Source organism: Grus americana, chromosome 4 (genome assembly GCF_028858705.1).
Source record: "Grus americana isolate bGruAme1 chromosome 4, bGruAme1.mat, whole genome shotgun sequence".
In the NCBI taxonomy this organism is placed as follows: Eukaryota; Metazoa; Chordata; class Aves; order Gruiformes; family Gruidae; genus Grus; species Grus americana.
Window position 1 is genome coordinate 60,947,714 of NC_072855.1, and position 24,756 is coordinate 60,972,469.

At 43.8% G+C, this 24,756-nt stretch overlaps 1 protein-coding gene across 10 annotated transcripts in view; it reads right to left on the reverse strand.

Annotated features, from left to right (window-relative positions):
• The window catches only part of ADGRL3 (adhesion G protein-coupled receptor L3), a 522,926-nt gene that overhangs the window by 14,062 nt on the left and 484,108 nt on the right, over positions 1 to 24,756 (reverse strand). For 9 of the 10 annotated variants that reach the window (XM_054824728.1, XM_054824724.1, XM_054824725.1 and 6 more), the window contains 2 exons: positions 22,142 to 22,267; positions 19,378 to 19,474 (listed from right to left, as the gene is read on the reverse strand). In XM_054824728.1, coding sequence (XP_054680703.1) covers positions 19,378 to 19,474; positions 22,142 to 22,267 — 223 coding nt within the window. Of the gene's footprint in view, positions 1 to 2,934; positions 3,064 to 19,377; positions 19,475 to 22,141; positions 22,268 to 24,756 lie in introns of all 10 variants that reach the window. The other variant, XM_054824729.1, reaches the window with a different exon arrangement.

A 24,756-nucleotide genomic window follows, 5' to 3' on the forward strand; every position in this document is an offset into this window, starting at 1 on the left:
CATCCTTTGCAACAGTGCTTTGTAAGAGTATGACTTTGCTCATCACGGGGCTGCTGGCATTTTACAAACTTTGATGTCTGCTCTTTTTTTAACTGAACACATGGCAAACTACATGGACTTTGCAAAAATTGTAAGAGGAATAATGGCATCGCTAAATGAAGCTATTGAGTAGAAAGGGTTAAAACAAGAAGAGCCAGAGATGAAGATGAAGAGCCAGTGATAACTCTCAGCTTTCCAATTTGCAATGGTCTGTGGCATGCTGGGGTTAAACCAGAGCTTGTTAATGATTTGCCGCTGTCTCTTAACATTAGCTCTTACGAAAGCAGTTGGGCCATTTCAAGAAACTCCTGTGTCCGAGAGACCGAGCCAGAGTACATCCGTCAGCTGCCAATGGTGGTGAGCGCTTGGCACGTGCTGTGGGGTGCCAGAGCCCCCACCTACCATCTCCTCCTTCCTCTATGCTCTGTGTCCCACCAAGGAATCACTTTTGCCACCAGGAAACGGGATTTGGGTCTTTTAGGGTCTGATTTCCCGTCTCTTTCCAAGGGCTTTTTTTAGGGCTCCCGGCTCCTGGTGAGTCTCTACCGCAGATGGGGCAGCTTCAGTTTGAGCAGAGAGGGTATCTCAAAACACGTAACTGGGGAGGGGGAAAGGAAGGGGCCAACTGGATCAGGCCCCAGGTTTCTTATAGCATCCTGTCCCTGTCAGTGGTCAGCACCAGAAGTGGTAGATGAAGGTGCCAAAAAAATCATAGCCTTAGTGATGTGGAATGAGTTAGTTGGATGACGTTAGCCAGCAATGCCCTCACTGTACACCAATACCAGCCAAGGCACACCCAGAGATGGTGACAGCATCTACTTTTACAATGCACTATCATCACTTCAGCGTGCCTGCCAGTGCAGCATCCTTAAATCTCAAAGAACTGCCAAGGCTATTAGGCCTGGTTGGTTTTGCTAATCTTCGTTTCTGCTGCAGGATCTCCTAATATTCACAGTTTGTAATTGTCTAGGGACAGTATCAGTTTGACAAGCCATAGCTATACCAGTTCTACAGTCATTAATTAACTCGCAGCCTCCTGAAAAGAATGGGTTGGGTTCTGCTCCCTCTGAAGTCAATGGCAAATCTCCAGGGACTTAAACAGGATCAGTACTAGTCCCACGCTCTTTCTTCACCTCCCACCTGTGAAGCCTGGGTAGGTTTCTTTGTTATTCATCTGGCTGTGTTGCACTGGATAGCACTTACAAATCAATTACACTATTTTTGTGGAAAAAATGCTGTTAGCTCAGGTAACTGTATCAGAATCTAGTCTTAAAAATTAGAAGAACACAAGATTATTAAAACGCACGTAAAACCTTTTTGTTACATTTCTGCTCAAATCACTTGGGTTCAGTTGAGGCACCCAGACCTGAACATCAGGAGTTCTCTTGAGCCAAATGTTGACCCAGCATTACCTGCTGCCACTTGATTTAAAAGTACCCCCAAACCTCAATGCCATTGCGCAAGAAACTATACATAACATCAAAGCTCATTTCGACATTTGCAGTACACTGAAGTTCTTAAAATTCAGAGTGTTTCATGTTTAACAGTAGCCCTTTTTAAAAAAGCATTTGTGGACGCAAATTTATTGCACAAAGTTAGCATAGGTTAGGAAATTAATGAACAGCCATAAGGTCAAACGCGTGTGCCTTTCTTGTGCATTGAATGAAAATACCGTAGTGATACAGTTCAGTATCTATTTCTATCATAAATAATACTCTGCCATATAGTACAAAGCGGGGGGGTTTCCTGCTTGCATTATAACCATCACTTTTTTCCCTTCCTTACAGATCCTTTACTGGAAAGGAACGCCTTCATTGGGAGTGCAGACCTGACAGAGTGCTGACATACTTGCGCTTGAACGCAGCGTTACTCTGTAATGATTCAGCCACGTTGCAAGCAAGCCAAAAAAAAAAAAATCCCATGGAAGTGGCAGAGCAGGATGGAGCCACCAACAGACAGGAGGTGGCAGAGCTCCACACTCCCCAGGTCCTCCTCAGGTCCTGCTTAAATGCATCTGCCTCTCCCTCATGGAAGCATCAGGACATCAGCTTACAAACATGGTCCCTTCCCACAGCCGGAGCAGAGACAAACACATAGATGACAAGAGACTGATTTCTACAGCAGAAACCTCTGTTAGGTACAACTGACTCTACCTGTTTATTTTCCATTGCTGAAAGAGCAAGAGCTTCTAGTTTCCCTACACCTTTTTCTATTCTTTTTTTTTTTCTTTCTAATAGCACATATAAAATGTATTAATGCAAACAGCAAAACATTTCTTACAGTATCTAAGCTCTGCTCTTTGGAGCTGACCTACACTCCTTGCTTCAGCTGTCATTTTTCTTAGAAACCAAGGGCAGTTTTGCTTTATTTTGCATTTTTTTCCTGAGCAAGCCAGTGCGCCACTGACCACATTTCTCTATGCCATTTCAAATGAGAGCAGCTTTGGTGTCAAAGGCCATTTTAGCTTCACTTACCTTCAGAGATGTTCCTGTTTCTGAAATGAATGGTTTAACAAGGAAATGTGCTGACAACAAAGAGAGGAATGGATACATCTGACAAAATACACACACAAGACCAAAACAATACAAAAGCAAAGAGACTGGAAAAAAAAAAATCAAAATCAAAACCACTATGTACGCTTTGAGTAGAACTGACGAGGGTCTCTCAAAGTGAATTTGATTGCTTATGGAAAAAAAGCCTCTGGAAAATGGAAAGATGCATTGAAATGAAAGGAAGGGGAGGGGATCTTTTTTTGTGCCCAGTTCCAAAAAAAACCAAAGTGTGTGTGCGTGGGGACAAAAAAAAAAGGTAGAAAAAAAGAGAAAGAAATGGGCCAAAATAAGCCACAGAAAATGGAATTCTCACTAGAAAAATTAGAGAGAAACTCCAGCACACCTTGTGCGTTGTACATGCTGACAGAAGGGTTGTTATAGACCGCCGATTCCCCGAGCAATGTATTATAAGGGTTGTTAGTGCCATGAGGACGAAGCAGAGCATTGGTTATAAGATGATTAGCCATGGCTCCTGGAGCAGCCCGATAGAAAGACAGAGAAAAAAAAACAACAAAAAAGGTCAATCAGGCAAATGTGGTACTAAAAAAAAGGGAAAAAGAACATTCAGAATGACAACAGTTGAAATAGTCCTGATTACAAGCAGCCAGCTAATTAGACTCGGAAAACTGTATGCCACTAAAGCAGAACAGATGTTACTGACGATGCACAAATCCAAACCAATGCAAAAGAAAACGTATCAGAAAGCGGATAAGCTACATTTACGGTGGTTCCCCAGTCGCTCAGAGTGTAAGCAAGGCTATGCCCACATGCTTGCTACAAAGAAAGAAAGGAAAATGGCAGCCTACACAATGTGGGGGGAAAAACTCTCTGGAAAGTGCCAAATGAATAAAAAAAAAATATATAATGACTAACGGAAAACAGCACATTCAACTCCCACTATGGGCTAGAATCTCTTGTACCAGTCCTTCGCAACACATCTAAAATCGAAAAAGCAGAATTACAAACAAAGGATGGAGACTGCAGCCTCTCCAAAGGCTCTCAGCACTTACTAGACAGCAGCTGTTTCTCATGTCTAAGAGGATGAATTTCAGTTCAGCTACTGCTCTGGTACCACTGTCAAGCACATCCACAACCACCCAAATCCACCCTTAAAGGCGAGAGCACTGCGGCTGCATCAGGCATTTCTATCAGGAGCGAGAGCGGCTGTGGAGACGCACATTTCAAGGCTCTCTGTTTGCCCCACAAACATCTTGCTTCCCCACTCCCGGACCTCTTTGCTGTTGTTTCCAAGCACTCAGACATCAGTTGTCCTCCCGCTTTGGTTTATCCCTGTGAGTTGCAGCCTCTGGATTTGTGCTTTTCAGGATCATCACAGCTTGGCAGGTGGCTGCCAAGACCTACCTTGATTCCTATCGCAGGCATCAACCCATGAAGCAAAGCCTTCCCCACACCTGTTAGCTGACCTACAAGGACCAAAAAACCTCTTAAGTCCTTGCTTCGAATCTCCTCTGGGATCCAAAGAGACGACTGACTCAAAAACTTGCCCCCAGGGCCATTCCCACTGCCATTAGTAGAGACCTAGAGCAGGAATACTCAAGGACACACCACGTTTTTTACCTCCAGGGCTAAACTGTTAAGACAAAACCTTTCCACCAGGAAAGCAAGTCTTTGGTGGGGCAACTAGAGCTAGCCAGGACAGGGCTGTCAGAAGGCTCAGGTTACCTGGCCGTTACCAACAACTGATAGCTCCAACCCAAACAAGCGACCGAAAAGCCAATCCTCAAACCCAGCAACCCTGACAGGGACACCTTCATCAATGGCTGGGGCTTGGAGACCCCTTTTGCCTTTTTTAGGGGTGGAGGTGGCCCTGTGGCATGGCAGAGGCAGTCTTTACGAGGCATGTGGGGTACTGGCTACAATCTCTTCTCTGCAACTCATAACCTGATTTTTCTTTCCTTTTATTTCTTTTTTTTTTTTTTTGGATGAAGTTGCTGAGGATATATAACCCCCAAGTGCCTCTGGCTGGTACAAATCCCCTTAGTGGTGAGCTCTCTGAAAGCTCACACCTACTAATTATTTAATAAAAAGCAAAAACTGGCCATCCCTAAGGCTAGGTGGAGGCCTCCAGAGCTGCCTCCTGCAGTGGTCGTATGCTGGCCTGGCTCCATTGCCCGGGATGGCATTTCTCCGTGTCTGCGCTGGTAGAGGAGAGAGCAGACCACTCTCCTGCCTCTCCCTCATCCTCCCCCAGCCCTTCCCAGCCCCAGGTGTATGGCGTTAGTGGATCACTTAATCGGTCTTTTGAGCACAGGACAAAGTAGGAGGCAGCGCTGTATGGGGGCTGCATGCCAGGGAGGCTCCTCGACACATGCAGCTGGAAAAAAAAGACTTGTTTTCTCTCACCTGATATTTTTGGCTATGCTGATGGAAAGCAAGATGAGCTGCTGTGTTTGGAAATAAGGAAACAAAGCTGTCTCCTGTAAGAAAACATTATATGAACGCTTAACTAAGCAACCTTGAATGTAACTCATAGGTAAATGAGTCAATTCTTTCCTTCTCATAATGTATTTTCTATCAATCTCACATACATCTGGGATGAGGGACTTTAGAAACCACTCCTCTTCTTGCACTAGTTTTATACCAGCATGAGTACTAAGTCCATTAAAATTGTTTCTGCTTTCATCCCACTTTTAATCAAGCTGGGCAATAAAAGATACAAAAAGGGACACAATTTTATGCAGGTAACAGGAATGTCCAGAGTTAATGCCAACCATAAATTCAGAAGTGGTATAACCCTCCCATTTGAGATTTAACCCAATCTCCAACTTGGTCCCTATGAGATTTGAGACGGAGAAGAATATATCCACCACGTAGTTTTGAACACTTTAGCTTCAGGCATCTTTAAATGCTAACTGCCAGAAAGAGCATCTCACTCGATATATTGCTGGTCTGATCGTGTCTAGCAATCCCTAGCAGGCAGGAACAAGCTGATCCCACCATGGCTGGGAGGTCGAGCTGTTTCACATGGGGGATGCTCTCACAGTGTGACAAGGGAGGAGAAGGGACCAATCTGTGTCAGCACTTAACACTTTGCCCACCTCCATTCGCTGGGGCAGTGGCCTCTGAAGTGAGCTAAATTCACATAAACCTGGCTCTTCTGGGCTGTTACAAACTTCTTTTTTGGCAACTTTTAATAAAGATACATGATTGTGACTATAAACTTGGCACAAAGATAAAAATACAGAACAAGTCATTTTTGATCTCTCAAGTGTGCAAAAGAGGGGGCTTGGTACAACGAAACAGCCACCCATTCCTGTATGCAGCTACTAAGCAAAAATACTGCATCTTCTGCCTTCCTCTCCCTTGATTGCTAAGGGCATTAAGATTTTTTAATTTACTGATCAAAATGCCAATTTGATGGCAGTCCTGAGTAATTCTCCTGATGCAAATACAAAACAAATGCACTGCTAACATGTTCAGCTACCTTTCAATACTTTCAGAAACCCGACTGGGCCCTAAGCACTCTGCAGCAGGTTCCCATCACAGTGGGCTGGCCACAACAAACTTCACACTCTCTGCAGGTCACAGTAAATGTAACCTTTGGCATCTTAAAACCAAAATGATATGTAACTTGTAGTCATTTATTTGGGCTCTTGTTTCTCCCTAACTGCTTTAAAGCTGCAACATTCCCAGCCTCGAAGGATGCTGAGAGAGAAGGACTGCATTGAGGCTCCAAAGAGCCTATAGTTAAAGCTTTAGATAAAACAATAATACACCAAACAAATCCCCATTATTGGGTTTCTCCTTCCCGGGAGGGAGAAAGAAAAAGGTAACACCAGCCATACATTTAAGCATCATCCTGCCTTTTTCATAACACTTTATCATTGCTATAGCAACCAACGGGACTATTAGGAAAAGCGATTAGGCCTGCAGACAAGGCACTAGCAGGAGGAACAGGGAGACTACCAAACTATGAACCCGTTTGCATGAAAATAGCCTTGGTAATAAACAGACAACAAAAATCCAGTAAAGCAAGCATGGGATCAAAGTGGCGTGCTCTCCCAAAATACCAGGAGAGAAAGCAAAGAGGCTTATTCTGCAGGCCTGTGTATGGGTGCGCAGCAAAGGCCGGATGCCGGGGCTGCGATTGCAAAGGTCAATGTGTGTCCGAGGACCTGAAAAGCAGAAAGAGCAGGGCTGTGGGTGCCAATCGACTGTCCTGAATCTCATCCCCAGCAGAATGCTCCTGGGACATGACCCTCGGCAGCTGTCTGGCTTGGCGTTGGCGATGTGCCTAAAATCCTCAGCAAGCAGCAGTTGTTCATTGTTATTTATTCACTTACGGCTGGATCCTCAGCTCTCAGCGTCTGTGATGTGACACCGATTTCTCTCAGCAAATCCCATAGTCCTGTGTCATCTTTGCTTCCCTACATTTCAGCAATAATATTCCCTATACAAATCCCTCCTTTGTTGTCTCCCGAAGCACCTGAGCACAGCACACAGCCACCACTCTTCATTTGTTTAGTTAGTTTAGTTGTTTTATTTGTTTCAACTCAGCTGCATTGAAGCACCTTTGGTTCTGCCAGTTGAAGACACCCTCCTGAAAGCAAATGTACTCTGTTTCCAAACACCTATCGTGCTGTCTACATGTGGGAGTGTGAATTCAGGGTTGGAAAAAAGATGGTGCTTCAAACCCATAGGTTCACCTGGGCATCTCCTTGTTCAGTGCAATGAGATCATCACAACCAGCAAACACATTTAACAGCAGAATTCACACCTCTACAAAAATATTCCCTACATCCACACTGGTATAACTACAGCCCCTAGTCTCCTCGTTTCCACTGATATTCAACCAAAGATTAAAGTTCAGTGCAAAATACAGCTACCAGGTCAGCTCTGATATCCAAAATGACATTAAAATTCAGATTTCTGGCAATGCCAGTGCTCAGTTCAAGGTTTCTTGACGCCAGATGTCCTCAAGTGAAGGATTTACAGACTGTGATCATGAGGAGAAAAAAATTATGCTCTTACAGAAGGCAAGTATTAGCTGGGTAACAGAGAGATACTCCTGCTCCTCTCCCAGCATCCAGGAATCTCATGATCCAAGTACCGAAGATTCAGCCTTTCTTATCAGGTTTAAAAGGCTATGAGAAGGCATGGCCTGTGCTCAGGGTGCAGGGGGGCATCTGGAGGGTTGCACTTTTGACTTGCAAACTGAGAAAATCTCATAGGGAAACCAACCAGGATGAAGAAAACAAAAATCCCACAATTTTTACCATCATTGTAACTACACACAGAGCATTCAGATAGCTACAGTTAGCTGCTTTGTGCGCCTATGAAAGTAGGTATTATTTTAATGACAGTATGCAACCAAATGGTACCTTTTTCTTCCCTTTCTAAGACAGAAATTTATGTCCTTGATGCAGGACAGCACTGAACGCAGAAATAATTTTTTTGGAAGAGCTTGGTGTTATGACTGTAAGGGAAAACTGTACCTTGTTAAACACAAGTACGATTTATGCACTCATGAAAGCAAAGGATGAAAATGATGATGACAAGCACGTGTTGCCATACTCTAGACTGCATCATTCAGGAACAAAATTCAAATAATTTCTTGTGGGCAGCTGGCTGACAAAGCCACACAAAGGCATTTAGGTTAACTTGAATCATCTGCATGGTTTACCCAACAGGAAGGGAAATGGATCCAACTGCTCCTCCGGCCTTTCTGAAAAATAATGTCATTCAGCACGGCTCTACCAGGCTGAAATGGCTTGAGCAGCACTGCTTTAGCTGGGACTATCTGTCCACAGATAATGTCCAACACCATTGTGTATCTTCTTTGGCTTCACGTCTTTTCAATCGCACGCCAAAATCAGCTCTATATCCTTGCTACGTGCGTTTTAGCAGGGTGGAAACTCATTGGGGATGGGGACATTTCCCCCACTGCCCAGCAGATGTGCCAGAAGTGCAGTTTTGCTGAGAAAGGAGACCAAACCAGTTAACAAATTTAATCGGATGAACTAGTGAATCAGCTGAATGCTTCAAAGATGTCCATACAAAAATCAGTATTTTCCAAATGAATCGTTTTCACTTTTTGTTCCAAGAGTAGTTTGTATGAAAGCTGACTTTGACTTCTTCGTATGATGTCATCTTTTCATTAGAGTAGAAACAAAAATAAATAGCTTAGGAAAAGCACATCCGAGTTGTAACAAAATGTTTCATTGACTCTGACCCAGCAGTCCCAAAATTTATTTTTTCTTGGGCTTTTTTTTTGGTTTGTTTTCAGAAGAAAGAAACCATAACAAAAGCATGTATTGCTGTATTTTTGGTCAGCCTTAATCTTTCTGTTTTCTCTCCATTTTGCTAACCATGCAGCTCCCTTCCCACAGAGCTAGGGCACAGTGCTGTACTCCTGCCTGCTCTGCCTCCTGAAGCACCCTACTTATCTTGCTGTTCACAGCCACCATAAATCAAGTCCCTCAACTTCTTGCACTTCATATACTTGACTTCAGACCACCCTGCAGACACAAGCGACAGCCAGGGAGAACACGGACCATTCCCTGAAGCCTGAGCTATCAGGGAGCACAGTTTAGCCCAGATATGCTTAGAGATGAATCCTCTCCTAAGTGTCCATTAAAAAAAATCCACAACATATGCTGCCTTACCCTAACTGTAGTAAATAACTCATCTCCTTAACTCGACTGTTACTGAAATAGCCTCTCTGCACTGATTTCAGTTTGTAAATTCTGGCTGGCTCTGTACATCACTTAGCAATAACTTATGTATTCCACTTTACTCACGGGGAAAGAATATACATTCAAAGTAGGTTTGCAGGAGTCAAAGCTCTAGTCTTCTTTATGACTTTCCTTACCAGCATTCAGTAGTGTCCTTTTCTGTGTTACAGGCAGAGTTTTCAAGTATTTAAAAAATCCTGGTCTTCCATGTGTTCACTTGCAATTTATTCCAATGATGAATGCAATTATGAAAAGTGAAATCACACATATTTGCTGGAGGACAACAGGTATTTTCAGCACTTTTCCTGGCTCCCTCCAACAAATGCTCTGACGTTTAGATTTATCGAGCTGTGTTTTTATAATAGTCAACAGGAATCAGTTAATAAACTTCAATAAACCTCCCTATTAAATTTCTCTCAAATAGGTTTGTTGTCACTTGCAGCATCTAATCTATTCATTGAGAAGCTATTAATACTGACTGCAGTGAAATGGAGTTTCAGCAAATGAGGTTGTTAAGCTCTGGGCCATCTTCTGCCAAATGAAACATCCCGTGCTTTTATGCAGAGACAGGGGAGGGAAAGTATTTCTTTGCCCCTTTTTTCCTTCTTTTTTTCTGAAATCATTTCGATGACAAACTTCTGCTGGATTATAATCTGCAGGCCATGTTCGAAATGCACAGCTAGTCTACATCAATTTATAAATACTTCCCCACTCACTGATTCCTTCTCAACTGCCTGGAGCAGAAACATTGTCCCAGGATGGGACATTTCTTTTTACCACCACCACCCTTTCCAAGGGTTTATACCTCATTGTACCTTGACTATACAAACATGCATTATCCCTAATTGTTCCTGCTTATTCTTATTTCTCATTAGACGTGAACTTTTACCCAAGATGTGTGGCGAGCTCTGCCTACGGTGGAAATTGGACCATACTTAATAGGAATCTATATAAGCAGCCATGCTTTCTTCCTTCCTCCTTCACAGTCATCATATTAAGATTGCTCTGCAGCAATACTCTGCTGGATCTAATACTCCCCAAAGCCTGCTCTGATTTCAGAAATTGCCTTGCCCTTACTTTTCCTCTTTAAATCTGATCCACCTAATGACTGAACTTCCAATTATATGGCTGTCAATCCCAAAATCAAAGCCAGTTCATAATACCTCCCAAAGGAAGAATGTCACGTCACTCACTGAAATCACTGCAACAAATCTCAGCTAACTCAGTCCCAGGCAGCAGAGAGGCAAAATAAACCAGAAGACAATCGACAGTGGGATTCATTTTGCACGTAGGCAGAAATAGGAGATAAATTCCCTAAGTTTTGATCCTCAGTGCAGAAAATAATAATTTTCTTGGCATAAAATGTACAGCTGATTGGGGAAAAAAAACCCCCACAACAGCAGAGGCAATTTGCTAGTCCAAAGGGATGCTGAGTTTCTCTTACAAACAGAAAATACTCCTCTGCTGTCATTTACCTGGAATTTCTCTCTACTTCATATGTGATTATCAGGATGGGTCATTCTGAGGCCAGATGCTGACATTTAGCCAAACCAACAGTCGCTCTACAGGGCTGCAGAGATTTATGGCTTGCAAACAGCAATCCCTCTCAGCTGATTCAGTGCGACTACATGTGGACTACTCCCTCCAAATACACCCTCCACCTGGGCAATGGGACCCAGGCAGGGGTATCTGTGGGGTCAGGGGAGGATGTGTGTAGTCTGTACAGGTTACAAGAGAGAACAGAAGAAGAAGGGCACAGGGGATGAAACCAAAGAGATTCATCAGGAAAACGCCAGTGGTGGTGAGATGAGGAGGTAAAGGAATGGCCTCCTTCACTGGGTAAAATGGAAATTTCAAAGTCCTGATATAAATCTACTATGCTATTTCTTTTGCAAGCTCTCCCTGGTGTTGTGTGCACTACCACAAGCATCCGTGGTGCTGGGACAGCAAGCACTCTTGAACACCGATCTCCCTGGTGAAGAGCAGAAGCTGCAGCACTCGAGAAACTGTGGCTGGATGAGATGCCAGAAAACAGCACGCAGGCTCGCTCTGGATTAGTGGAGAGATGCTGCCAGGGACTCTCACCCTGCTTCTTGACCCTTGATTTCCACCAAACAGCCAGGGGACACTTACAGACCTCCAAAAACTGTTACCCCCTTCTCAAGTGGCAGTCCAGACCAAAAAGGAATAGAAACTGAACTATTTGTACTCCAGAGGTGGGAGGAAAGTGGCATTGCTGTTGTTGTTTGTGGCTAAACCAGAAGCCTCCAGGCTCCAGGACTGGTGAATCCCTTTAAACAAAGACTAAATTTCCCAGGACTGAGGGCTTTGCTAGCCAGTGGGAAGGGAGGTGCTCGAGGGCAAGGATCGCTGTATCCCTCAGGTTCATGCAGCACCTTGACCCTGCTGACTCAGCAATGGTGAGCGAGGACAGTGTTAAGCACTCTGCAAAAAAGATAGGTTCTGGGGAAAAATGCTGTGTCTTAGATTTAAAGCAATGATGATGATGAAGTAAGATTTGCACATCATCAGATGATGGTCACAGAGGCTGCTGCCCCTACCAGGGCCATCCCGGGCTCAACTTTGAGAAGTCCTCTGCATTTACCTCCATAAAACCCTGAGCATCACTGAAAATGGAGCACAAAACATTTAAAGCATCTCCAGGCAAGCTCAGATTTAAACAGATGCAACTCTTGTTCCACATCACATGCCCAGTCGCGCAGTGATGGTATTCACAAGAGTAAAGTGTCTGCAGGAGACAGACACTTTTCTTTAGTCCAACTATTTCTGAACTGTTTAGTGCTCAGAAAAAAAAAAAAAAAGGCAAAGTATTTTTATAGCCAGGTATATTTCAGTGATTTCCCTCTAGGCATCTGCAGATGCATTCATGAACAAGGAAAGCAACTGAAGGCACCTTGGACATCCTAGGAATCTGCTGCACTGAACCTGCCTACCCCAGTACAACAACAGTAACAAGAATAAAAGACAAAAAAGTGATCTGGCAAACTTGAAAATATGTTTAAAAATTGCAGTGGTCATCACTAGCTCTGCCTGCCAACCTGTGTGTTTGTACAGCCACAACCTGCTAATTTAAAATGAAAAAAAATCCCCACACCATAAAACCATCTCTCTGAAAGACATGACATGAAAACTGACTGACTTCACAGGAGAAACTGGGGCCCTGTTTGCTGCCAACTGTAAAAAGAAAACAACTGGAAAGAAAACAGAGAAAGTATTTATTCTCTGATATCTTTAAGCCACAAGAAGTGCCATAGGTGTTACTCAGAGCAGGTAAGAAGCATTTAGACAGACTGTGATAGATCAGTTGATGGTGCCCTCTGAATATCCTATCAAGATGAGTAGAGGTGTTTCCACCTCTCCCAGAGCTTGTCTGCTTGCTATTTGTTTTATATGCAACATAAATTCAGCAGAAATCTGACTGTCACGCCAGTCACGTCAATCCATCAAGAAGCGAATGAGCATCTTGAGAAAGACTGACGCAGGACAACAGTAGCGCTTCCATGGTCCAAATTTCCACCCGCTCTCTGCTTTATCTAGGCACCAGCAGCAAAGGGTCAGCATTGCAAATGGGTACAATGAGCAGCAATCACTCTTTGAAGTGTACCAGGGATGGGGTTTGAGATCCCCAGGGGAATCTTGACTTGATTTTCCTTTTTCCATTTTGCTGTTTCCTTTTCTTTCTTTTTTTTTCCTCCTCCTCTGCCTGTCTCTCCTTTTAATCACACCAAACTCTACCCTGTTTTCACTGCTGTATTGCCAAGTTATGTCCAGACCATGACACCTACCACCCCTGCAGACAGCTAAACTGAAGTACCTTCATCTTGCAACACTGAGATACACCTGGCAGCCCCCACCCCTGAGCAGAAAGGGAAGATTTGGAGACAGCAACCCAAATCTGACTCACTGCCGTGCCCCAGTGCTAACCCGCAGCTCCTGTCTTCTGGAGCGACAATCTCCTACCAAAGTAAGAATTTTACCTTCTACTGTGTTTTCTAAATAACTGCTTCCTAAAAATGCAGGATAATACAGCCACCTGAAGATAATTTAAAACTTCACCCACCCTCCCTGCAACACACACAGTCATCCCTGCTGAGTTAACAGCACAGATACGATTTCAGCCTGGAAATCACAGCTTAATTATATTTTTGGGTGGGTGGGAGGAATTTGATGGGAGATTTCATTTAGGAAACAATCAGGTCTCGGTTGGGTTAGAAATCAGGATATTAATGTTCTTCATTTTAATTTTCCTCTCTGACTCAGATTCCCACTGTTTGAATTTGAGCTCAATTTGTTCTGTTCATTATGAAGAAATCCACATGAATTTGACATTAAACTGATTATCTCTGAAAACAGTAGCAATAATTTCCCTTTTTCCTGTGTACGTTTCAGATTAAGCCTTTGTGGTTGATATAAAAACGCAGGGGAGAAATAATAAAGCAAAGGGAAATCAAGTATTTATTCTGGAGCACTACTTAGAAGCTGAGACGTGCAACACTTATGCATTTGGGGAGAAAAAGCCAGGGGCAGGGACAAACAGTGCCCTCATTTCCATTTCCCATTTCAGCCCATTTGCATGGGAACAAAGAGGGAATGAAGATGGCTTTCCTAGCCAGGAATAATAGCTGATGTGCCAATACTGGGGATCTCAGGGCTTTGTGATGACTGTTTGATGGGGTTTGCTGGCAGGGGCATGCTCCCTCATGAACACACCCTTAGAGCCACAGGGATGACTTCATATTTAAGACTCACCATCCTGCAGGAAGAGCTGCCAGAGGTCCTCAGCTCCAATCCTGCACCAGCTGTCATGGTCCTGATGACCCTGATAGGCCTTAGTGGCCCCAGTGAGACCCACAGGGAACCCACAAACCCTGCTCAGCCCTGGGCACCCAGTCCTTGCCTAGTGCCAGTCTCCTGGCTGGACCTTGGACCTGGGTTGTAGCCCAGTTTCCAGCCTTGTCTCTGCCAACATCTGCTGCTGCTCTGGGCTGGACCCTGGACCTGGTTCATCTCCTCGCCTTGTCCAGGGCCCTGCTACCAGCACCCAGCTCTGCCTGCTGGCTTAAGCCCCTGTGGGACCATATCCTGTCAATAAGGGCATGGCTTGTGCTTGACTCCCCCTCAGCTCCCAGCTCTTCTCCCTCATGAAACAGCTCTGCTCTTACAGATCCTTGATGTTTTTTGTCCTTCAGCCAAGTGGAGCAGCAATGTAGACCACCAGGAAATGCCACCAGAAGACCTCTGTGGATGAGGGTGGTGGGGATGGTGTGCAGTGCTTTGAAGGTGAGGGGACATAAAGTACATATGCATATAGCCAAAAGACAAGAGGTGCACATACTCCTGTTGTATAGCGAGACTATTAAGGAATAAACTATTAAACTTGCTGCCTAGTTTGCAAGCCAAGACTCAGAGCATTACAGTGGGAGTACAGCACTTGACCCAACACAACAGACTTCTGGAGTTTCTGTTTTCAGAGAAATCTAGTGGCTTTACCCCTAGCCTGTTTACTTCCCCAAAGAGGGAAAAACCATTAAGATACAGTACCGTTTGCCACGAATGAACATACAGCTAACTTGAATGGATATACATAGCTCCATCAGTGCATTTTCCTATAACAAAGCACTGCCTCATACAAGTGACAAACTCTTTGTCTCTGCTGCTCTCGAGCCTCACCAAAACAAGGTTCACTCCTTTCTTTAACAGATAACTTCCATTTTTCCTCTGGAAAAAAAAAAAACCCACCAAAACCCAAAAAACCAAACCCTGCAACTTGAAAACCTGAAGGGTAACAAAGAACCATACAGTTCACGATGAAGTTTTTTCTCTCCCAGTTGTCTCATATCTAAAGAGAGACAGTAATTTCCGTATTACCTCTCACCTAAGACATGGATAAAAATAGGCTGGAGTTGCATTGCTGTTTCATGTTCTGACTGCTTGTTTGCAAGGCTGTCTTAGCTATCCAAGTGCTTTTTGACAGTAACGTGCTGAAGGTGCAAACAGACCTGTCCCTCGTGCTCCTGAGGTGGCCGCTTGGATGTACCCAAAGCTTGGGCCCGTGCCTCACCATCAGAGCCCAGCCATGCTCATGCTGACAGCAGTCCTCTGCCACCCACTCCCCTTACCATCAACACCATGCTACGAGACATCGCCGATTTCCCTTGCTGGCTCCATCCATGGATACAGAGCAGGTCCATGATTAGATTACCAAAGCACAAGTACAGCAGAATTGGAATAACAGTAATGCTGTTAACTGCTTTTAATCTCTAGCTCTTTTTAAAAACTGTCCTTAGTCCAAGTACCAAAAATCTGCTGTTTTTACAAATGAAATAGCCATCTGCTCTGCTTTCTCCTCGTGAACCTAACACAAAGGAAAACTGTCTGCTGCTTTCCCTTTATACCTTCTACTTTTTAGCCTGCAAAGCTGTAAGTTTTACAAAAAGTCCATCCTACATGTATCTCTTTTGGTCCAGTTTTTCAGCATTGCATCCAAGTGCCTGTATCAAGGCCACTTACACCAAACACCCTACAGGTGTAGGAGACTTCTTTTTTTCTGCTCAGGAGGTAATCAGCTTGGTTCAGCTTTTACACCCCTCCCAGTTTTCAGCACTGGGAAAAGAAACATAGAGCACAGGGTGGATGTGAAACAGATGACAGAAACGTCCAGCCAGACTCATGGTGTAAAAAATTGGGCAAGGTTGCGGAGTGAGAGTGCCAGGAGCAGGAATTCTCCTGGATCCTGAAACAGAGTTCATGACCATAGGGTGGACTGGCATGCTCTTCATTCAATGGTAGAAGAGGAAATCCATGGCCGGTTTCTGTTTCCTTCCTCCTGATTTCAGTAGTAGAACAACCCCAAATACACACCATTACTAAGCCATAACAAGCAGCAAGGGGAAACAAGCCTAAAACATTTTCGACTAATCTGTAATTAGACGTTACCTTCAGGAAATATCTGAAATGGTTGTGTATATCTTAGGAGTCAAGAGTAAGTATACTTTTCATTACAGAACACATTATATCATGCAAGTTTGGGGTTATGCCTGAAATTCCTGGTATAATAAATGAGAATAAGAAAAATAACATTATGGCAAATTACTTTGGGGGGTAGTAGACAAAAGAGGATCTGGAGCTGAAAAAAGCCATAAGCACTGTGGTATCTGCTAAATCAGAAAAAGACATAGTTACATGTCTAAAGGAGGAATGCACTAACACAGGCACCATAAGTCTGACTGATGCCCAGGAGCTTCATGGAGGAAGAAGGGGGATGGTACAGAGAGATACTGGTCGTCATACAGGACTACAGATAGCTAGAGCAGTCTTGCCTGGGACGTTATCAAGTGGAAGGGGACTGTGAGTACTGTGAATGTGATCAGGGGAAAAAAAAGCTTAAATGAAAAAGTAGCCCATCTGGAGGATGTCTGACTGCTTTCTGCTCCCACGACAGAAACATGAAAACTCAAGGCTGGCCCAGGACATGGAGAAGTGGAGTTGGGCCAGGACCTGGAGGAGGGCGATTCTGGGGAGAAAGGATCTCTGTTTTAGAAAGGGGGCAGCTGTCTGAAGGCTCTGGGAAAAATACTAGCATGCAAAGAATGTTGAATTTGGGATAATACAGATACTTTCATGCAAAAGGTGTCTAGGCTGGGAGGGCTAGAGAGGGACTTCTGAACGGGTATGCAAACCTGTTGTATCAACCTTGGGCAGGGAAAGAGACTAACCATACAACTGAAGGCTCGCACCTCACTCCTCTCAGCTTTTATTGCAAACTTGTAAATAAAACGTTAGTGATACAGCTCCTTTAAGGCTTGATATATATTAAAATATTAAGAGGAAGACAAGAACTGTGAAAACTGCACTGCCCTACTGGTCTGTTCAGGCTGCAGCTCTCTCTGGAGAGGCTGAAGAAACAACTTATCCTCCATGCAAAGCCCTAAGACCACAAACATTTCTTTTCAACTGGAATAAACAGGATAAAGTGTGAAATATCTAGGGCCCCATGCAGTTGGGATTACTGTTGATATCAGGTATATTTTCCTAGCAGAACTGACCGCCTGCTGCTTTTGAGATGCTAACTCCCAAAGAAATGTTTTAACCTCCATTTTGCAGATACTTCTGTCTAACAGAAAAGAAAAAACCATCAACAAATATTGTGCCTGCCTGTGTGAAAAAGAGGGAGGATGCCCCTGTATAATAGTACAACTTATTCAAGTCATTTAAGTGTCCCACCTAAAAGGCTTCCCTTCCAAGCCAGTTATCAGGCTGCTTCTGTAGTCAGTGATGAGATTCACGCCCTTCGGGTGATTCATCTCATCCAATGTTACACAAGGAAAATAGCTGGATGAAATCTGCTTTGAAGATGCCTCCCCCAGCAGTTCATTTCCCAACTGACCTTTAAATAACAGGCACATCTAGTAACAGGCTTTCGCCACACTGGGATGAAGATTGCCTGCCTGAAACCTCTTCACAGCTTTCCCAATTTATGGTCATGCTCCCTTCTTTGCACTGAAAAAAACCCCTAAACTGAAAAAGGAGAGATGCCTTTCTTCTGCTGACGAGCCCAGAAGATCCTGTTTGTTAAAGCATTTCCCTTTGTAGCCTTGTCTGCATTGGAGAGCAAGTCAACTTCTGCGCTAACTAAAGGAGTGAACATTTCATACGTAACACATTTTGGTTTGCTGCTGAGACAGAGTGATGGATGGCCAAGGGAAACTAGTTCTTGCTGTAAACTTTGTGCGACAACCAACCCCCTTCTAAATTAGCCCCAGAGAAGCCTGGCTGTAGCTCTCCAGTCTTCAATGCAAAGACAGAGAGATGCGAGGGCAATGCAAGTGGATAAATCAGGCATTTGCAGTAACAGCATCTTACAGCCTTCTTTATCCATGAATCTTCAGTGCAAAGTGAAAATAGCCTGGCACAAAAACCACCAGGGAGAGGAAGAAAAGTACATCTCCATGTTAACTAAACTGTCTTCCCCTTTGCACTGATTTGGGCAATATATATAATGTTCAGAGCACTGCATTGTGTACCCCTAGTTCCCCAGTACCCAGTAGTCAATATTACTAACACCACAGTCAAAATCCTTCAAGCTTATCCTCAGGCAAAACTCATCCTAAAATCAGTGGGAATTCTGGGTGAATAAAGACTGAATAAGAACCGAAGTCCCAACCCAATTCTCAGTTGATCTTTGCAGTCCAGCCATCAGGACTGGAAATACTTTTGGTTTTCACCATCATGAAAGAACAGCTGGGCCCAATAATCCCAATTCTACACCCCTAATTCCAGCATCAGCTGGGCAGATACACAAAACAGAATTTGGCATCTGGTTGCTCACTGCTAAGCCATGAAGTAATTGTACTGGAGGAGAAAGAAACCAATCTCTGAGGCTCTTTTTCTGGTATTCCCTTACCATCATTTTCCTGCGACTCCCTGAAAAAGACTTTTTTCTAAAAAAGCTGTTCAGATTTCCTCCTGTGCCAGGCACACATTTTGTTTGGCATATATGTTTCTGATAGCCTTTCCTCCACAGATGTCTATAAAGATCACATCAGTCAGTTCTTCAAACTAGGTATATCATCAACGCAGACAATTTTGTTCCAAGCAGTTTTTTCTTACGTCTATGCTCTGCTGTTCATTTTTGCTTCCATAAAGATGACAGTATTGCTACATACCCAGGACAATCAGGACTCCTGTGATGCTTAACACAGGCTGTACAGTGCCATAACGGCCCATTTTCACTGTCAGCAATGAGGTCTGACACCTCAGCAGCTTCTGGCACTAGCAGTTTGCTGAGGGAAAGGGCAGATTTCTCTTCAACTTCATTTATCTTTTTTGCTTTTCCTAACTCCCTTCCAGAAATGACAATTCTTGAAAATGCACGTGTAAAAATAAAGAAAAAGGAAAAAAGGCAACAACCACCACAAAACCCAGGTAACATTGTAACATTTCTTATGTGGGAGAATAGAGTCCAGTGCCGTTTGAGGTGAGAAGGGGAAAAGGGGGGAAAGGGGCATCACATTTCAGACTCCTTAAAACCATCACAAGAGTTAGAGATATGAAAAATAGTTTATAATTACCTCTGTTGAGTGAAGCTGAACTGTTTATATCTCCAGTAATAAAGGAAGACTCGGACTGCTTTCGAACTGTGTCATTCCACATCCTACGAATCCGGCTCTGAAGAGGGATTGAACCACAGCAGGTAATGAATTTTTAGCAGCTGCAGATAGGTTTCTTTCTGCCTCACTAAAGATGGCTATTGGCATGTCTAGCTCAGGATAAGACTTGTTTCTAGCCAGCTGTAAGCAAGGGGTTGTTGTTTTGCTATAACCCACCTTTTGCATGCCAGACACTGCCTGCCTAACTTCATAACACAAATGTCTATCTCAAAGAAGAAGTGCATAATTGGATTGCTTACCTCTTAATTAAAAAAAGGAATAGAAATTGTATACGAGAGAAACCCAGGCCCGTGCGAGCTACAGATTTACCAATATAGCACTAAATAATGGAAAAATAACTTACAAAAGCACACATGCTTCCTGTACTAACTCAGATAGCTTCCGTCTTATTTTTTATGAAGTGTAACAGAAGACTTGATCTGTGTCTTGGTGTCCCTGAACGAACAGAAGTTTTCAATACCTTCTATCCATCTTGAGAAATATTGGGGGGAAAAAACCAAACCCACAAATGAATGAATTCTGTTCCCCTACTGGTTTTGCCATCTGTGGTATAGCTTCTGCTGCTGGAGAAACTGTGTCCCGAATATGTTTGCCTTCTGTGGTTTTTTTTCTCAAATATGCTTTGGAGCATCTAACTCTGTGGCTTTTACGCCACTGTCTTGCTCCTCCCCAGCTAGATCTCGCAAAAGATCAAAAAATCAACCAATATGCATCTTGTGAGCTCCCCGTGTGAAGATGACTGGGGAACTCAGGTGTCCAGGGGAAACTCTCCCTCACCTCGCCTCGCCTCACCTGACCTCACCTCATGTCACCTCTCAGACCATGATGGATGTGTCCCATGGCTGTGTGAAAGTGGTGCTAGGCGGTCTGGAGGATCAGGAAGGCTGGTTCCCACTGTGACAGATCATGCTTTTCCTAATTGCTAAAAATCCAGTGCTTCCTGTAGTGGGATCTTAGCCATGCAAGATTTTCCAAGGCTTACTCATGTGGTCACAGCTGAAAAGTGCCTCCCAGTCTACTCGTTAACTATGTAGTAACAGCATCTCCTAATCATGCATTAACCCCCTATAAATGGAAGCACAATGTGACATGAGGCCCATGCACTTCTACAGAAATTATTTTTCACCTGAACATTTAATCTATTGTATTTCTCTGACATGATCCATTGTGGATTAATTATTCTGTTTCCTAAGTGCTTTTCAGAGAAAAAAAAAGGGATATTAGGAGTTTTCCTCCTCATGGACTTCTCTATTCAGAAGTTAGGAGCCAGATGCTTTTAACAACTCAGACTGATCTCCATCCACTTTCCATCACCCATGTGAGGTTTCTCCAGCCTATGATAGTTCTCAGGCACTTCCATCCTTCCAAGGTCAAGCTTCTTCAGGTAAAATGATCTTCCTGGGTACCTCAAACCTCACCTGCCATGAGGGTACGATTGCCAGGAGACTCAGTTGACCCTCAAAAGGGCTTGTTTTCTTGTGCTGAGACTGCCAAGAGGGAGGGCCCATTAAAGTGCCTCCTTGTCAGAGAGGAGGGCACCTACCAGGTAGCTAAGTTACGTAAAACCAAAGGCTTTCAAATCAGCTAACTAAATGTTGCTGGATATAGTGAGTTTTGGACATTATTGATTACTGTGGGATTTGATGGCTTACTGGAGAGAGGCTCCATATTCTGTTGCTGTTATTTGCCCTGCATAACATCCAGACCTGCGTAAATGCCAAAGGGGAGGTCTTGAATGACATCTTGGAAACCGTTGAAGAAAAATAATAATTTGCTCCAAGACATAAATCGCAAATTAGGTTTTCCTGGGAGGTTATAAATTGTTACTTGCTGCATGTCTTTCATAATTTAATAGTAGAATTGTCATGTATAATTACTTCCATTAGTAATAGTGAATAAATTTGTGTTTGGTTTCTATTGATTAAGAAGTAAGCTTCTTCATTTTATATGAACTGTTCATCCATAAATCTGCATCTGTATGTACAAGTGAGCGTAAAAATTGCTAAGTGCACAAACTACACAAAACCTGAATTTTCAGGTGACCAAAGTGTATCAAATCCAGTAACTTAATAAGATAATCTGACCCCAATAGATTCTCCTAAGAGGTCTATAAACTAAGGCAAATTGAGTGAGGTAAGGAATTGATTAAACCACCGAATGCCAGAAAGTAAGCCCTTTCACTGTGAAGGCTACTGCAAGACTCTTGCTGCCTATTTGGTAGCAAGAAAAATACTTGGCTGTTATAGCATCATTCCTGTATACGGCAATAGTGGTGACAACAACCTTCAGCTCATGATTAAAGGACGTACTCAGATGTAGCATAGCTGACAAAATGCTCCCAGCTCCTGATTCCCATGGAGAATGGGCAGGACAGCTCAGGTGATGACCACCCACCCACCTGCCTCTGGAAGGCAAATTTAGACTTTTTATTCTCATCACAATTATTTAGAAGGTTCTTGGAGGGGCACTCATTGCCACCAAATCCCAAGGGAAGCCACTGTGTTGAATTCAGGTCTGGGAGGGAGGGAAACCTCTGTGGGTACACTGGGGGGACCCCTAAGGCAGGTCCTTTGGTGCCGAGAGGAAGTTTCCTCCCAGCATAGCTGCGAAGGGTATCGGTGTGGTGGCACAAAGCTTTGGGGCATGGACAAGAAGTGCAGGTTACCTGTGAGCCTGTGGAATATCTTCCAGGTGTCCGTGACCCCGAGGTTTTTCCTGAGCCGATAGAGCTCTCTGTACTTTTCCCACTACAGCAATGTGTGCGCAGGCATTTTCCATACTCTTTACGTACCTAGCCACGGAAAGAGCAACAGCAGTTAACGGGCAGCTCCTCCTCCAACCCATCACCTTCCCTTTTTCAACTGATTTTTCCTCAGTGGTTCATTAAAACGATAGCTGTTGCAGTCTACGGGGAAGAAGCCTATTACCCCTTGCAGCTGAATGCTCGCGATATGTGAGCTCACTGGTTACGATGGCGTAAGGGACTGCTTTCATGCAGCAAAGCTGCTCATTGACACCAGTTGGTTGTAGCTGCCTCTGAAGCACATCAAAGGAGCATGGGAGAAACTACAGACACACTATGACTGAAAATTAATATCCTCATAGATTTGATGTGAACTAGCATATTGGCTCGTCAACGTACTAGAAGTTATTGCTTCTGGCAGGGGACTAAGTAGAAAAATTACAAAAGAAATATGTAAGGGCTATTGTTTATTTTGGTGCTTTTTAAAAAAAAAATATTTCTTGCAGTCAAACTGAAACTCAACAAAACTGCAGAGCCAGCAGCCCTAGAGATTATATCCCCAGTGCACAGGGGTGGCTGGAGCCTGCTCTCCCACAGCACTGTGCAAGCCAGTCATGTTTTACATGGGCATCGCAGTCAAACTGGGCCAACTCCTTGCCTGGAGTAAAGCCGGGCCACCTCCTTTGCTTCAGGGGAACTACGCTGACTTGTGCCAGGGCAGGATCTAACCTCTGACTGAGCTTCAGGTGTGATTTTTTTATGGGCAGCAATACCCAGAAACTAGATGAGATAAGACAGAAAATGAGCAGACTGTACTGAAAAGCCCAAACCAGGTCACATTGCCCATTGTCAAAAAAATAGCCAAAAAAGACCATGCATGTCCAAAACACCAGTTGAGGTTCCTTGGAGCACACAGCCATGAAATTTTGCCAGGCTATCTATGAGCATTTCAAAACTCTGTGAAACAATTGCTTAAATAGCAAATTACAGCTTTTTCATTAGGCTCTTCCTTAAGCGCTTGAGACAAACACAGTACCATGAGTGCCCAATATGCTCGAGTGCCTAATCAATCCTTTGCTGAGAGAAAATAATTCAATTGCTTTAATTAGCCACCCACTGCTTGCCTCTCTGCAGCTTTTTGCTGATTTTCTACTCTATGATAGATAGGAAAGGATTTTTTTTTTTTCTCCTTTCAAATAATTCCTCCCTCAGCTCTTGGTCAGAGAGATGCATGCACCCCACAGTAAGGTACTAGCTACATTCTCCTACCCTCTATGCAGCCATAAATCAGCAGCGATCCCACAGTCATCAGTGATGGTTTAAGGGTGTAGACTAGCTTGAGACAGAAAAGAGAATGGTTCTTCCATGCTGAGTGAGCACCTTGATAGCCAAAGGAGGCTGCGGTGCCATGCTGGGATGCCAGGTTAGAGACTGACCCTTTGCGAGGTGCATTGGAGGCGAGAGGATGGACCAGTGAGAATGGTGCAGAAATTCAAACTCCTCATCAAAGAGGCACCTGCAGGTTTAATCAGCGACGGTGATGCTTCCTACATTCTTATTATCATCCTGCCTGGAAACTTTCTAGCTGAAAGTTTTGGGATCATCATCAGGCAGCTGCATCTAGATAAAGCTTTTAAGCTTTTTAAGATGCACAAATTTGAGATGAAAGGACAAGGACAAAACTCTGAACCCCCAAAGTCTTCCTTTGATTTCAAGAATTACATTTTCGCACAGCTCTGCAGATCCTTCCAGAGACATCGCTCACAGAGCTCACTTGCTACGCTGAATTTTGCTTACATTTTCATAGGTCAGATCTCCCTTCCCTGTACAGGAAAATGTGGGTAACACAGGAGCAAGCCCAAGGCTCTCGGATGGAGAACAGACCTCAACATAGCCCTGACTTTACCCAGTAAGCCATTTCACCACAAGCCACTGGTTACACTGAGAAACTGGGACCCAGATGTATCCAAGTATAAACTCTTCCCTATGTTTATACTGGTTAAAAAACCTGCCCTTTGAAACCAAGATGTACATAAAAAATTATCAGCAGACATGCACAGAATTAGAGAGCTCTGTACTACTAAATTTCAGTGGAGAATAAAATGGTTATTAAAAATATTTATTACTGATTGTCAGAGGCTGTAAGTTTGATCTACATATACACACAGAGATTTTTATTTTGATTTTTTTTTCCTCAGGGTTTACCTAGTTACTCCACTGTTATGTTGCAAATGTTAATTGGGGCATACTTCAAGTTCCGCTAAGAAGCACTTACTGTGCTTACTTTGAGGAACATTTCCAAAAGCCCACATTAGGATCAAGCAATACAAAGGCTAATGAACTGTTACAGAGCACAGGTCCTTCACTTCTTAAAAAAGCGGGGAAAGTAGCCCCATCAACCCATATATACTGCTACAGAAAGGGGTGTTTTCCTGCAGGGACTGCAAATGAGGATGTAAAGCTCCATTTTGGCTGAGCGCTCAGGCACGCCAGGACCCTCCAGACGATCATGGAGTCGCTCCCGTCTCGCACCAGCA